We start from the raw sequence: 15,790 nt of genomic DNA, 5'->3' as shown, positions 1-15,790 counted from the left end.
CACATATTGATTGAGAGGATTTAATTTTATAAAGCAGTTTGAGTCAATTCTTGAACCTAATGAACCCAACAGCAAATTCTTGGTGACATTTCTTTTAAGAACTTACTAAATCATGGCTAAATTATTCCTTACAACAGAAAATGTATTTGTGCAAATTTACTTACACTAATAAAATCTTTGGGATGAGAACAAGTGGCTATCTTTTTTAAAGGTATACACCCTACACTTCAGCTAAAGGGGAAATTCCCCACTGCAGGTTTGTAGACGCTACCTTTTTCAGCATGCATGTGTATCAGCAGGAATGGTCATCAGTGACAGTACCCCAGTGGATTTCACTGTAATATACTGTAAATATGACAACATGCCTTAATTTTCAGTGTAGTTCACAAAATGAATTTTAGTGTGATAGTACTACAAACATGATTATTTCATTCTTCTAGCAATATGAATGCAAGCAAACCCATTACCCCCTAATTATAAAGATATAGTACCTGGGATTTTTAATATACTATATTTGTACTGTAACATCTCTGAAAGCAGTTTAGACTGTTGTCATTGTCATGGCTGCTGCATTGCTTTGCAGGAAAAAAAAACATTGAAGTCAATTGAGTGCACTGATACTGTCATTTTTATTTAATATAGATATACTGTATGTTTCTGCTGCTGAATCATTTTCCTGTGTAATGTTGTTGCTAAAGGCATTAGTCCACTTGCGTCAAAAACAATGCAATGTCAGTGTCATCACAAATCTGATGTGCTCTAAAAAACAGCTTTTTTGATTTTTCTTTCCATTAACTGCACTGCAGAAAGCTATGGATTAGATGAAGGTAATGGTGTTCCTCTTTTCCTTTCACTGTTACAGTGTGCTTGCTGCCTGTCCTAAATGTCTGCTGTGTTGTTGTTGTTTTTTTACTTTGGCTTGTTTTTGTTTGGTTACCTTTCATACATTTTTTTGTGTCACTTGGAATTAATTGATTTAATGATTTCAAAAACAAGCTCCTAAGATGGTGGTTTCATCAAACAAAAAATGTACTTTTATGTACTGAATCCAATTTAAAATATTGAATTGTTTACCAGACTGCTACCGTATGTAACATGACTGAAGTGAATTTCAAAGCGTCTGTGCTGTTTCTTGGTTTATTCTGACAGCTGACTAAGTTCTCCATACAAGAATGAAAAGACATGGGAAGGATGATGGGGATCATTTTTTTAATACTTGGTTATGATTGGAGTATTCATTCTATGCATTATGCATCAGTAGAGCCTCAAGTTCTCTACATGGTTTGCAGAACATTGAGTGGGTAGTTCTGTATGGCAAATCTTCAGTATTAAACATGGCTTTTAAACATTAGTTAATAAGTTGACAAAACTTGCTCGGTGAAATCCTCAGTATGCCTGAAATCACAAATGTGTGTGAGTGTGAATTACAAGAACTACTGCCTTCTTTTTTTAAATGTATAGTTTTAAACCTCTGCTTACACTTGGTATATTTAAAGTTACATTGTTGCTAAAAATCTGTCTACATAATTTTACATGTGTCTGGTGCTAATGAAGTTTATTAGAGCTCACCCACCTCAGTTTGAAGTACATGAAGCGTTGTTGCCATTTGGAATACAGATTATACCTTAAATCAGCTGTATTTAGACATTCCCAGTAGATAGCACACAACAATCTAAGTGATGGGTCTGTGTGGTGGAGATGGCCAAGAATTCGGCTGTCAGTAGTGCTGGCAAAGCTCTTACAGGACTGAATCTCACAGTAAGACCATCCTCCAGCTGACATATCAAAACCCAGTTGATTTCCACATTGGCAGTTTGGAAAAAGCAAATGATAGTTGGTTCTCATGTCCTGGAGATTCTTTTGTCTTAGTCTTCCCTAACACATTAGGAGATTACTATTCCAGAATGAGCCCGTAGAGGAAAATGTTTTCCCTTTCTCAATTAAAACAAACAAGAAAGAGAAGGACCAAATGCTCTTAATAAACATTCAGAGTCATCTCTTATATTATTTTAGGAATGTACACAGGCAATAGTCATATTTTGGTATAAAATGACTCAATTAGATGGAAGGGTGTTGCAGTTGGGGCCCTGGATTAAATTCCTGTGGGGCTATCTGCATGGAATTTGTATGTTCTCTCTGCGTTAATGTGGGTTCCCTCCAGGTGCTCTGGTTTCCTCCCACAGTCCAAAAAACATACTGGCAGGTTGACTGGCTTCTGGGAAAATTGGTCCTGGTGTGTGCGTGTTTGTGTCTGTCATGTGATGGACTGTTGTCCCATCCAGGGTGTATCCCACCTTGCACCCATTGCTTTCTGGGATAGGCTCCGGCTCTCCTGCATGAACCTGAATTGGAAAAGTGGTTAGAAAATAAGTGATTCTGTGAGATTCTCCTGAACCCAGTTGAATATTAAGCAAATGTTTCTTAAAGCACCTTTCATTTGCTTCTTGGCAAGTTAAAAATAGTGTTATATCTTCCTAGACAAGGTACAAAATCTTTCTTACTTCTGTTGTTCTGAACTACAGAAATACCTCTCTAAAACTTTAAATTTTAAATTAAAATATTACACCATACTTTTTTGTTTTCCAAAATCACACAAATTGAATCAGTCTTTGCAAAATAAAAAATAAAAATTCAGGTTCCATTGACTCAACAGTTGTGAAAAAAACATTATTTCTTTATTGCTGATTTGCTTCTAAACCAAAATAAGTCTAAACGTTTAAGTGTTTCGTTTTTATTTGCTTGGATTTACTGCGTTGTGTTTTCTAAGAACCAGCTACATTTGAATTGTTCTTGAGTTGTAGTGAACTTACAGATATTAATGTGAGAACTTAACACCCTGCATGGATTTGTTTTGTGAGACATTACCTTCAAAATATAACCATGGAGTTAACTTTCGGAAAGTAAGGCTTAGTGAGTGTTGACAGCAGCTTTCTGATTATTATATCATTTGTGTATTTGACCAAAAGAAACTGTTTTGTGCAAAGTGAAATATCTTGTGTGACTGGTGTGGAATAAGGTTGTGAAATTGCTTGTACCATAACGAACACTTACTTTATCAAATGCAAAAGATGGGCCAGATTTCTGAAAAGAAACCATTTGTTTTTCTCATTCTGCAAGCATGTCTACCCAGATGGAATGGAATTTTTCTGTAAGCTCTTATTTTTTTGTGTTGCCTTCCCAGCCAGGGACTATGAGATCCAGAGAGAGAGAATTGAACTGGGTCGCTGTATTGGAGAAGGACAGTTTGGAGATGTACACCAGGGAGTCTACATGAGTCCGGTAAGGAGCTCTGAGGTTATCAGCCCATAACTTTTTCCTTTACTGGCAGTAAGTGATTAGAGGAACATAAACATTTTTAGGAAATTCCTACGGTTAGAATAATTACACCTAATGACTTTTTCACAGGATGTTGTATACAGTGGCAGTTAGCAAAATTCCTTTACCGCAATTTGAAATTTGTGTTGGTAGCTTTTTAGTCAGAATACTGAAAATTCACAATTTCTTCCTGTTACTAGACAGTGACCCTTATGTCTCCAAGTTGTTCTTAAAAATTTTAAGGTGCAGCAAAGACAGGGTTTCCTTTAGCTTTGTTTACATCATTGGAGGTGATATACAGTATTTTTAGTGTGTTGGAACCTGTTTGAAACACCTTTTTCAGATTGTCCCAATAAAGATTTTTATTTTTATTTTTTTGTATTTTTAACCTATTTGCAGGAAAATCCTTCTCTCTCAGTGGCTATTAAAACGTGTAAAAACTGCACGTCTGACAGCGTCAGGGAGAAGTTTCTGCAAGAAGCTCGTAAGTACTGATTCTGCATCATCTGGTACATTTACTGCTTGGTCTTTTCACAAAGAATCATGGAATGTTTTGAAATTTTGATAGGAATCAATGTTTTTATTTTATTTTTACATTCATATTTGTATTCATCAAACTTACTTCTTCCCTAACCAATTTCAGATTTGTACGTAAAGAGTATTCAGATACTTTGTCTGTGGCCATGTGTTTAGTATTACTGCACATAAATAAAATACTCTTTTTAAAGAGTCTCTTGGAAGTCAGCTTGCCTGGAAGCAGAACTATCAGTCTTCTGTAGTCCCTTTAGAAAGACTTCTTTATGTGAAGGAACGACCCAGACAAGGTGGGACTAGCTATACAGATTGTAGAAAAATAAGGAAGTTGGAAGAATTTAGAGTGGGTTGCAGAATACAGAGTACCGTTTGAGTACGATGAAACTAGACCTCTTACACATGAACCGAGGCCTCTTGATTTGCCTTATTCTGCTGCTTCTTTAAACAGACAAAAAATAGCTTTACAAAAATAGTCATTGCCAAAGAATGTTCTCTTTGGGGTTGTGAAGGCATCGAAGGTTAAATGATTTTAGGTTCAAATGGTGTATTACATAGGTGTTTCTGAGTAGTATAAGCATAGTGTGATCCCAGATTTTAGGTTAATCGGCAGTACCTAGAGGCTGGTTTAAGTCTAAATTTAGTTTTTAAATAAAGTTGGCAAGTTATGGGAAGCTGGCATCTGGCTGGAGCATTGATTCTGTCTAACTCTGTGTTAAATAGCTGCAGTGTGCTTTTTTTGTCATTGTACAGTATATCCACAATATGTGGCATATACTGTCTTAGTATATCCATGTAATCATGTAGCTCTGGACTGTGAAAACGATCATGGCTTGTCTTCCTTCCCCAAGTGACAATGCGGCAGTTTGATCACCCCCACATAGTGAAGCTGATAGGAGTGATAACAGAAAACCCTGTCTGGATCATCATGGAGCTCTGCACACTTGGGGAGGTAAGAACTGTGTTGTGACTTTCACCCCTGCAGTCTATGCAGGTTGTTTTTTTTGTTATCCCTCCCTGCCCAGACTACCAAAGATAAATACATCCTGGCATTTCAAAATAAAATACATTTTTTATTGTCAGTGTACCATAAATTATTGAATAACAGTGATAAGACTTGGTGGGTTTTTTTGGTAAACAGTAAGTGTGGTCAGTTCCCAAATCTGTTCATCCCTCACAAAGGTATCCTGTCTCTAGTTTAGAATTCAAATAAAATTCCAGTCGTAAATGGTTATATCTGCTGCCATCTGGTGGTATGTCTAGTATTTTTCTAAGTGTGCAGTGTACAGTGGCTTCTTAGATAGATAGATACTTTATTGATCCCGTGAGGGAAATTGCAGTGCAACAGCAGCTTAACACACACAAAAAACACTACAAATATTCTCATAAGAAAATAAGGTGAGCTTTTCACTTAACATCTGAGCTGCTTGGTGTTTTAGCTCATCAATCCTTCAAGCACAGTTTATGGGTATTGTTGGTAAAGAGTCCATGAGTCTTTTTGTAACACTCATTTAAGTACTGCAGTTGGTATATAGATACTTTATTGATCCCGTGAGGGAAATTGCAGTATATAGTAACAGGTTCGTGATATGCGTATCTATTTTCTGCAGTAGTCGAATTTGTTGTTTTCAGCAACACTACAATATTTAAATTGAGATGAACATCCTACATCCGGAAGGAAAATAATGTTTTACTAAACTGGGATATACAGAAGATGCAACAGCTGCTCATTGCCTTTGAAAAGGTGTGATGTAACACAAAAAAAAAACGGTCTCAAAATGTGACCTTTCCCTTCTAGTTTTATTGCATAAAGCTTATTGTGTAAAACTTTTATCATCGTTATCAAAGGTCTTTTGCAGGTGAAAACACAGCATCAGTGAAGACCAATGTATGTTAAGACCATAGTTTCTCTGCTGTTTTTTTGTTCCATTTCTGATAACAGTTTTTGTTTGTAGGATTTTGTGACCTGCTCTGATATCTGTAGGCAGTTTAATTCAAGAGGCTTCCTTTTTCTTTTTAATGACAGTTGCGATCCTTCTTACAAGTAAGAAAATACAGTCTGGACTTGGCATCACTGATTCTTTTCGCCCACCAGCTAAGCACAGCTCTTGCCTACTTAGAAAGCAAGCGATTTGTACATAGGTAAGATGATTCGCATTCCGGCACCAGCAAAACATTTGAACATTTTCCATTATATGCATCTGATCAAATTTGAATTGCTTTTTTGAACGTATGCTTCTGTCCTCAGGGATATAGCTGCTAGAAATGTCCTGGTGTCTTCCACAGACTGTGTGAAACTGGGAGACTTTGGGCTCTCTAGATACATGGAAGACAGCTCCTACTACAAGGGTATGTCTCCTCATTTCTTCAGCACAGTGAAAAGGCTGTCCTCTTTTGTTATAAATCTGAACTATTAATATTCAGGAATTTGTAATACCTCAAAATGTCTCCTGTGAATAAACAATTTTCTGTGTGAGGATAGTGCATCTTTATAATTTTAAGTTATTCTTAAGACACATTTCCAAAAGCTGACAGATTCTATGCAGTATAACTTTTGATAATTATAAGGATTTTTGGTGGAGTTTCAGAAAAGTTACAACTTAGAACACATTACAGGCATCGACATTTTCATCGAGGAATTGCAGGTCTTCTTTGGTCTTCAGCACCTTTTCCTGCATACTTAAGCTTAGTGACTGGACTGCTTCGCCCAGATTGGAGCATTTTCTCATAATCAGGATTTTCTTTTTTTTACATATGTGCACGTTTGTCTTTACCTAAGTTATGTTTATTTTCAGCTTCCAAAGGGAAACTACCTATTAAATGGATGGCTCCAGAATCAATTAACTTTAGACGTTTTACCTCAGCTAGTGACGTGTGGATGTTCGGTGAGTGTAATGCTTTTAGACTTAAGAGTATTGTCTGCTTTTTTATCATTCAATAATCTACACAATGCAACTTGGCTGTAGCAGATCAGATATGTTTGTAGTACATAACCTGCTAAAACCATTGAACACAGACTCAAGCTACTGCCAAAGTAAACTTATCAATGCATATGAGTAGTTCAGGTGGGTAGCTGCGTCAGCATGCGTAGGCTGCAAAGGAACAAGTAATAGGTTTATTAAATTGAATAAACCTATTAATCGTTCCTTATCAAAACATATGACTAAAGGAAACTTTACAAACAAGGGTGAGCCATTTAATCCATATACAGTATATTATTTGTAGCCAGCAGCCATATCACCCTGTAACTCACAGTGTGAGCTTGGTCAGTACCTGGATTGGAGACCTCTCGGGAACGCTAAGGCTGCTGCTGGAAGAGGCGTTAGTGGGACAAGTAGAGAGCGCTCACCCTGCAGCCTGTGTGGGTCTTAATGTCCCAGTATAGTGATAGGGCCTTTTTACAGTTTAGTGTCCCCGTCTTTCAAATGAGACGTAAAACCGTGCTCCTGGCTCTCCGTAGTCATTAAAAATCCCAGGGCGTTTCTTGAAAATACTAGGGCTTGTTACCCTGGCATCCTTCCCATTGGCCTTGTGGTGAGCGTAGTGGCGCACTATGACTGCCGTCGCATCGTCCAGGTGTGGATGTTGTACATTGGTGGTGGTGGAGGGGAGTCCCCATTACCTGTAAAGCGCTTTGAGGGGAGTGTCTTAAAAGCGCTATGTAAGTGTAAGGTATTATTATTATTATTATTATTATTATTATTATTATTATTATTAAATAATTCAAGGACTTCAACAAGCCTTTCTCTGCTGTTGCAAAATCTTTAGGAAAACAAGTATATCCACAATAAAAAGCACAAGTACTGTGGTATTGTGTTTATTATATGTGATCAAACTATTTTCAGAATGGTTTTAGTTCAACAGTTGCTGATTAAACTATGAATGCTAAAAGCTCCAAGATGAAAATAAGTTAAATCCTGTTGTTCGTTACTGCAGTTTCTGCAAACTGTAAATGTACAGTAACACTAAGGTACGCTTTACGTATTTGTATGGGAGCCCATATTTTTGTGATTTAAATCACATGAGTAATATTGAAGATTTTAAATTTTCAGCTTTAATATTCTGTATAACCTCTGCGCTTTGCACTTCCTTGTAATATCTTATGAATCTTCCTTGTATATTGCTTTAAATATATTTTATAATACAGAATATTCATCTTTTGCATTTAGGGTGTTTTCAGAAACAATAATATTACACCAATATGCAGAGAGATTTGAATATAATATAACCAGCTTATAAAACAACTTTATCCAGTTTGAATTGAGAGCTTATTTTTATGTGTGAATATAGAATTGAATTAATGTATTTTGACTTTTTGTGTATATAACATGTATAAAATTGGTTAGACATGTGAGTAATATCAGATTTTGATTTTAAATTAAGGTATTCAAACTTCTACACACAGTACACTAGCTAGTCATTGAACTTGAGCACTGTAAACTACAGCCAGGCTAAAACCCATGAATCACCCTGAATGTGATTGGTCTTGGACTCACAGTGTATGAGTGAATCATGGATAGGGCAGAGGGCTGCACCACAAAGTAATGGATCTCATGTCTTTGCCACTGCTGCACATGGTTCAAGAATGAAGAAGTCTTCTTTCCAAACTTCAGTGTACTTCTGTCTAATCTCTCTCTATATATATACTGTCTTCCTGTGACAAGTTTGTCACAATGCACTGACGTGTATGTATGAGGGTCAGTCACAGTTCTCAGAACAAGGTACTGTACAAGATTCTAACCACAAGACTGCTGTGTCTCACACTGTATAAGACAGCAAACACGAATTGATTGGAATGGTCTGGTTTACCCAGTTTGCTATCCACGAGGGGAATGCCTTTAAACCTTCACCTTAACTTAATAGGATGCAAGACAGTTTCAAATAAGAGAACGGCCATCTTTCCCTTGATTTCGTCCTAGAACCTCTTTCAGTCATCTCTTAAAGGATTCTAGAATTTCAGCTTCATCAGCTAGGCTGGGTTTGTTCCAGATACTAATATCTCTTACTGTGAAGGTTAAAAATGGGTAAATGGGGCATTTGACCCATTTGGTACTTAGCAGCTAATTGACTCATCAGCCTCATCTAGCCATTTCTAGAATGAAGCCAGAGGTGCAACTTTGTTGGGTAGTTTGTTTCATACTCCCACATCTGTGTAAGGAAATCCTCCTGTTCTCGGTTTCAGTTTCAAGTAGATTCAAGTGAAATCTACTGCCATGTAGATTCCACTTGAGTTCTTTGGCTGGTGTTTTGCTGTTGGTCCTACTGTTGAACTCCATTGGGTCAACTTTATCTGGTCCCTTGAGGGTTTTGAAAACTTGGATGTTTGAAAACCCCAAATATTAAAAAGGTTTCTTTTAGCCATAGTCATTGTAGGACATTCCCTTAAGTCCCAGAATGCATCTGGTTGCTCTTCTCTGGACTGATCCATAGCCGCAATATCTTTTTTGTTACATGGTGTCCAAAATTGTATTTATTATTAAGTGAGGGCTTACCAGTGTGTTGTACAGTTTTAAGTGCTAAATACTCATCTTCTGAGTTGATTCTTTTGCTCAAGATTTTGTTTTCTGCAGCTCTCATGCCATGAGAGTTAATATTTACATTTTGAAACCAATATTAACCAGCTGGGACCTAGTTTTGTATTATTCATATTAGTCATTTCATAAGTACTAATAAAAGCTCTTAAAGCAATAGCACTAGAAATATTAGTATTATCACAAGTAGGTCCTTTAGTTAGCTTACCTCTTCTCCTTTTAGATAATACTTCTTGTAATACTGACTCCTATGGAGCCAGTGCTTCCAGTATGGATTCCTGCCTATTGAAATGAATAAACCATAAATCTGTGTTTCCTTTAACCCAGCAGATATGAAGGTTGTTGGATTATGAATGAAGGGTTCTGACAGCTGAAAAATGAATTCCTTCTTCTAACACTGTTCCTCAATGGATTTGAAAAGGACAGCCTTCTTACTGAAACCTTAGACCTATCCGAATACTTATGATCAATCTTTAAAATACTATCACATGAAATACCAACTTCTGCACTTCTCTAATTTATGCGACTTTTAAAGGTTCCAGCTTTGTGTTCCAACTTCCAGTCATTGTGATGACATCAGGAAGACATCCAGAACTCATTTCACCTTCATGTGACTCCTCCACACCCGAACTTGGCTACAGATTACGTACATAGTGAGAATTGTGGTGCTCAGTCATTATAAACCCACCATTTGCTGCAGAGTCTTGCTTTTCCTTTCCAGTTAGGAAGAGAAACAGGCACTGATTTTGTAGATCACACAAAAATGTGAAGAATGATCTGTGAACCAAACTGCAATGAATTTAATTGCCTTGTTCTATGAATTTATTGATGGACCCTCTTACTGTTTACAATACATACAGATGTACATAATTCCCTTTAGAGGTATTTTAAGTGCATCTTAAAATCTAAATCCTGGAAAACTGTCTATTCTACCAGTGTTTAAAGTTATCCCAGCTGGAATAATAATAATAGCTTACACTTATATAGCGCTTTTCTGGACACTCCACTCAAAGCGTTTTACAGGTAATGGGGATCCCCTCCACCACCACCAATGTGCAGCCCCACCTGGATGATGCGACGGCAGCCATAGTGAGCCAGAGCGCTATTTAGTGGGGAGGAGAACAGAGTAATTAAGCCAATTCATAGATGGGGATTATTAGGAGGCCATGATTGGTAAGGGCCAATGATGAGAAATTTGGCCAGGACACCGGGGTTACACCCCTACTCTTTTCGAGAAACGCCCTGGGATTTTTAATGACCACAGAGAGTCAGGACCTCGGTTTTGCGTCTCATCTGAAGGACGGCGCCTTTTTATAGTATAGTGTCCCCGTCACTACACTGGGGCATTAGGACCCACATGGACCGCAGGGTGAGCGCCCCCTGCTGGCCCCACTAACACCTCTTCCAGCAGCAGCCTAAGTTTTTCCCAGGAGGTCTCCCATCCAGGTACTGACCAGGCTCACACCTGCTTAGGTTGAACACACACCTGAACACAGAGGAGTTCATTGAGCAGCTTGTCCTTCCTGTGCTGTGGCCGGCAGACAGAAGCTCTGAGAGAGATGCTGTGTTTGCAGGCGTGTGCATGTGGGAAATCCTGATGTACGGAGTGAAGCCCTTCCAGGGGGTGAAGAACAACGACGTCATCGGCAGGATAGAGAACGGGGAGAGACTGGCCATGCCGCCCAACTGCCCCCCCACGCTCTACAGCCTTATGACCAAGTGCTGGGCCTACGACCCCAGTAAAAGACCTCGCTTCACTGAACTGAAAGTACAGCTCAGGTAATACCACTGCTTTTCTGAGATTTTTTTTTTATATCGGGGTGCTTAGTTTTTTCCCCAGATTTTCCAGTTAGGTAGTATTGATTTGTTACAGAACTGAATTGCTTAATTCTTGCTCTTTGGGATTAGCAAGTCACGATTCTTTTAGTAATGTAAATTAGATAAATGTGGTCCTTTATTCACATAGAATTACCCCTCCAGACAATAAATATAGTAAAACATTTCCATAGCAAAAATGAAAGCAATCCCATGTACTGTGCTGAATTGTCCAGATTTCTAATCCCGTTTTGCCCACTAGGTGTCGCTGTTTTACACAGGTGCTTGAATAGGCTGTCGAGGATTTTTTTTTGCCTTTTTTTAATTGTACAGTATTGGATATTTCAGTTTAACTGCAAAAGAATAAAATGTAAAGTTTTCTTTTGCCCCAGGACGTCGGGTGTGCCTTGTACTTATCCCTGTGTTCGACAGCACTACTGTTCAGAGAGGGGCTTTTGTCTTTGACTCACACCTTGCCAGTCTGAAGCACATCCTGTCAGCGTATTACCTCATAGCTGGCACTCTCGCAGAGAAGGATGATACTGCCAAGACTTATCTAATACCACTTCTACCTGGGGGAAGAAATATTAAATAGCATCCACTAGGTTCGTTTTCCTGAATTCACAGAGTTGCCAGTCACATAGATTATTTTATTGTAGCTTTCTGTCACCTCTCCTGATTTAGTTTTAGAAAACATTTTTCCTTAAAGCAAAATAAGACCGTTGTTTCCTAGCCCTGTGAATGAATGCTGCTACTGGAGACCACTTCTGAGTTCCTATAGACTTAAAAAACCCATCTGAAAAAAGAACAGTGTGCAAGTTAACGTGTAGCATATAATTTCCTTACACTATTTTTTGAGGCTGTGTGAGTCACACCTCCATTTTAGGTATTTCCCACTACGTCAGTCTCAGAGTGGCTGAGTTCTTGGAAACCATGTAAATATTTATACTGTTAATACTATTTATATCAAGTCCATTCCTTAAAAGGCATTGAATGTGAGGCTTGAGAAGCAGAGCTGAATTTGTGTAAGATAATTAATCCATTCCAACATCTTATTTATTTTAATTTTTTCTTCCTGTCTGTATATTTGTTTGGTTTCAGATCGTTTTCAATATTTTATTTTTTTTAGTGTGTGTCTTTAATAGAACTGCTGTTTGGTATGTGTTGGGGAGTTGTTTTCTAACTTAAACTGTTGTGAAGGTGATTTATCGTAATTGTCATTGATGTTTTCACAAGCTTATGGGCTGACCCCAAATCTGGACAATTCACAAGATTCCAGTCAGCATCTTGGTCATTTTTAAAGTTTTTTAAAAGTATTTCATATTGAGCACAGCTACCTTCATGCATAATGTTATGTTCACATACAGTTGACAAAAGCACATACTTTTGTTACATACATGAAACGTTTTCTAATAAGAAAAAAGACTTATACATGTGATCCCTAGTTTCAGAAGGGCTCACGGTCATTTTCAATTTCTTTACAAGTTTCCCAGCATAATGAGGGCGCAGTCAGTGTAGTTCAAGAGAAGCTGCTGAGTAATAAAGTCAGTGAACCGTCAGATACAGTAAATACAAGTAAATACAAGTGATAAAGCACTGTCAGTCTCGCATTATGATTGTTGTGAAAAAGAAGACTTTGCACATACATGTCCTTTGTAGATCTGAGGATGACATTGTATTGACTCATTTTCCTTTGAGTTCCTTTGGCAAGATGTGATTTTCTGTGTAATTGATGGGAATATTTGAAGTTAAAGAACTGTATTAATAACATAACATCACTTTATTAACCCTTTTCAATTTCTTGTATTAGGAATTATCTTTTCACATACCCCAGCTTGCTCTCCATGAGACACACAGACAGGGAGAGAGCCTGGGGTCAGAGCACAGGGTCAGCCATTGTACAGTGCCCCTGGAGCAGCTGAGGTTAAGGGCCTTGCTCAGGAGCCCAACGGAGTAGGATTCCTCTGCCGGCTGCGGGATTTGAACCGGCAACCTTCTAGCCACAGGCGCAGATCCTTAGCTACAGAGCCTCCGCTCCGCCCAAACATTATTATTCTGTTTCATGAAAGGGGAGACTATCATATTCCTGTGAAAAAGTTGAGGAATCTCAGTACTGTGTTCCTAACGCCCTAATATCCATTAATCAGCAGCCAAAGGATTTTCTGAAGCACATAATGCAAACTGTATTTATTGTAGATATACTCCCTGCACATTAGCAGTATAGTATTTAAAAAAAAAATTTGAGTCATACGTTTGCTTGTAATGACTCTGATCACATACTGAGACAGCATATTCATTAGCTTTTGAATGCTGTCCCTCCCATCTCAGCATTGATTATTGATTAAATACATCGATACATGGATGCAGTGAATGTAGAAAGTATTGACCCCTTTGGACCTCTACCGCATTTTGCTGTGATACAACCTCCAATTGCAACACGTTTGAATAACTTTTTTTGTATAGTTAACTAAACATACTAAATGTTTTGGTGGGGCATCATTTTTCTTGTACAATTAAATTTTATCAAAGATATAAAACTGTCAAATTCAGCTCGGACAAGTATTCCCCTCCCCTTCCCACGGGACCTTAATCATTTAATATTTTGTTGCCTCACCTTTTGCAGTAATTACATGCTATAGTCTTTTGCGTTATGTTGTAACCAACTTTTCACATCTGACGGGGTTTAATTTTCGCCCACTCTTCCTTGCAAAAGTGCTCCAGCTGTTGCAGGTTATTGTTTCATGAAAGGGCAGACTATCATATTCCTGTGAAAAAGTTGTGAAAAATCTCAGTACTGTGTTCCTAAGGCCCTAATATCCATTTATCAGCAACGCTTAAGATATTAAGCGCTAAGCACTTTGAGAAGCCACCTTTAAAGGCGCTATATAAAATAAAGTATCATTATCATTATCATTATCGTTATTATTATTATTATTATTGGGGGAGCTGTGGTGCACAGCAATCTTCAGTTCCTGCCACAGATCTGGACTTTGACTGGGTCGCTCAAGGACTTTCAGCTTCTTTTTAACACTCAAGGGTTGCTTTGGCTTTGTGTTCAGGGTCATTGTCCTGTTAAAATATGAATCTCCGTCCCAGTTTCAGATCTTTTGCAGATTGTTCTAGGTTTTTGCTCCAGGATCTGCCTATATTTTGCTCCATTTATTCTGCCCTCTATTTTGACAAGCCTGTCGGTCCCTGACAATGAAAAGCAACCCCACAACACTTTGCTCTCACTGCCATGCTTTATTGTGGGGATGGTATTTTGTGAGTGATGAGCAGTGCTCTTTCGCCAGACATAATCCTTGGCATTAAGGCCAATGAACTCAATTTGTCTCATCAGACCACTGTCCACTTCTCTGACGAATATCCTTCTTGCCCAGCTGCTGAGTTTTGGAGCACGACCTGGTGATTGCAGTTTCGGAGTATTTTTATATGTCCTTCAATTCCTGATAATTGATTTACTGCTCCGTGCCATTGAAATCTTTTTATATTCCTTACTTGACTTGTCTGTCCGCACCTTTTCCTTAGTTGTTACAGAAGCTTCTTTGACTTCATATTGCTTAGTAATGTCTATTGATGGGATCTCACAGACAGGTGTATTTAACCTTACAAAGAGATGTGTTTAATCTGAATGGCTAACCCCTCAACGTATTGGATCCCAGTCAGCATATTGTGTAAATTCTGAATACAACTGGTTGAGGCGGAGCCTGTTATGGAGTAATAATGCTAAGGGGTGAATAGTTTTCCAGTGAAGTTTGAGGTTTTTTTATTTCTAACTTTTTAGTCCCAAACTTTTAAACACATTGATATTGTTTAAATAAATGATACTAATGTGTAGATTAAAAGGGAAAAAAAAAGTCTGTCAGGTTTTCTGGTTGTGACAACAAAATGTGGCAAAATACAATGGGTGTGAATACTTTCTACACTGTTCAATAAACTCTTATAAAATTATACTCAAATCTGTTTTGTTACAGGCAAAATAATTTAGCCTTAGAACACTTGGGGTCAGACACTTTACCACTCACCCTGAAACAACTCAAGAATTGAATGCAGTGGCATGTTTGTCATGTTTAATGGGGTTTAAAATGTTTAATGGTGGTGTTGCTGGGTCAGTTAAAAGTCATTTGGGATGTAAACCTTTACACTGTGGTACAGTTCTACCTCCTGGGACACCAGCACCCTTGTTCCTTCACAGCTGTGAATACAGTGATCTACTGCTTGGCTTGTTTACAGGCAACCGCATGGAACTGATATAGTAATTTCATGGCCCCTGGCTTTTCTCAGAACCATTTTGGAGATCCTGGGGTTTTATAGAAACCGTTTCCTCTGCACTGTCAAAGGTAATTTGCAGAGCCTTAACTCTATCAGGTTATTACTGGTGCTTAGTGAAGAATTCTTGAGGACTGTGGAAGAGAAACAAAACCAAGAGCAGAGGAAAGCAGAAGCCTTTTCGCAAAATATTATCCTAAGCGAAATGATGAAAACATAATTAAGAGTAGAAGAGGAAAGAGTACAGACATTTAGGAAGCCTTTATTAAACATTTGTAAATGTATCGTACAGATGAAAGATAATCTATTGTTTCTTACATGAATGTGTC

At 38.0% G+C, this 15,790-nt stretch overlaps 1 protein-coding gene across 17 annotated transcripts in view; it reads left to right on the top strand.

The window, feature by feature from the left end:
• ptk2aa (protein tyrosine kinase 2aa) overlaps window positions 1–15,790 on the top strand; it is a 158,007-nt gene that overhangs the window by 116,627 nt on the left and 25,590 nt on the right. For 10 of the 17 annotated variants that reach the window (XM_088929407.1, XM_088929422.1, XM_088929418.1 and 7 more), the window contains 7 exons: window positions 3,182–3,279; window positions 3,715–3,799; window positions 4,698–4,798; window positions 5,873–5,988; window positions 6,095–6,195; window positions 6,642–6,731; window positions 10,952–11,156. In XM_088929407.1, the coding sequence (XP_088785533.1) occupies window positions 3,182–3,279; window positions 3,715–3,799; window positions 4,698–4,798; window positions 5,873–5,988; window positions 6,095–6,195; window positions 6,642–6,731; window positions 10,952–11,156 (796 nt within the window). Of the gene's footprint in view, window positions 1–806; window positions 828–3,181; window positions 3,280–3,714; window positions 3,800–4,697; window positions 4,799–5,872; window positions 5,989–6,094; window positions 6,196–6,641; window positions 6,732–10,951; window positions 11,157–15,790 lie in introns of all 17 variants that reach the window. The other 7 variants (XM_088929406.1, XM_088929405.1, XM_088929417.1 and 4 more) reach the window with 1 other exon arrangement.

The sequence above is a fragment of the Atractosteus spatula genome, chromosome 12, assembly GCF_055471065.1.
Source record: "Atractosteus spatula isolate fAtrSpa1 chromosome 12, fAtrSpa1.hap1, whole genome shotgun sequence".
In the NCBI taxonomy this organism is placed as follows: Eukaryota; Metazoa; Chordata; class Actinopteri; order Semionotiformes; family Lepisosteidae; genus Atractosteus; species Atractosteus spatula.
Note: the sequence above shows the minus strand (reverse complement) of the source record. Positions and strands in the feature narration are given on the sequence as shown.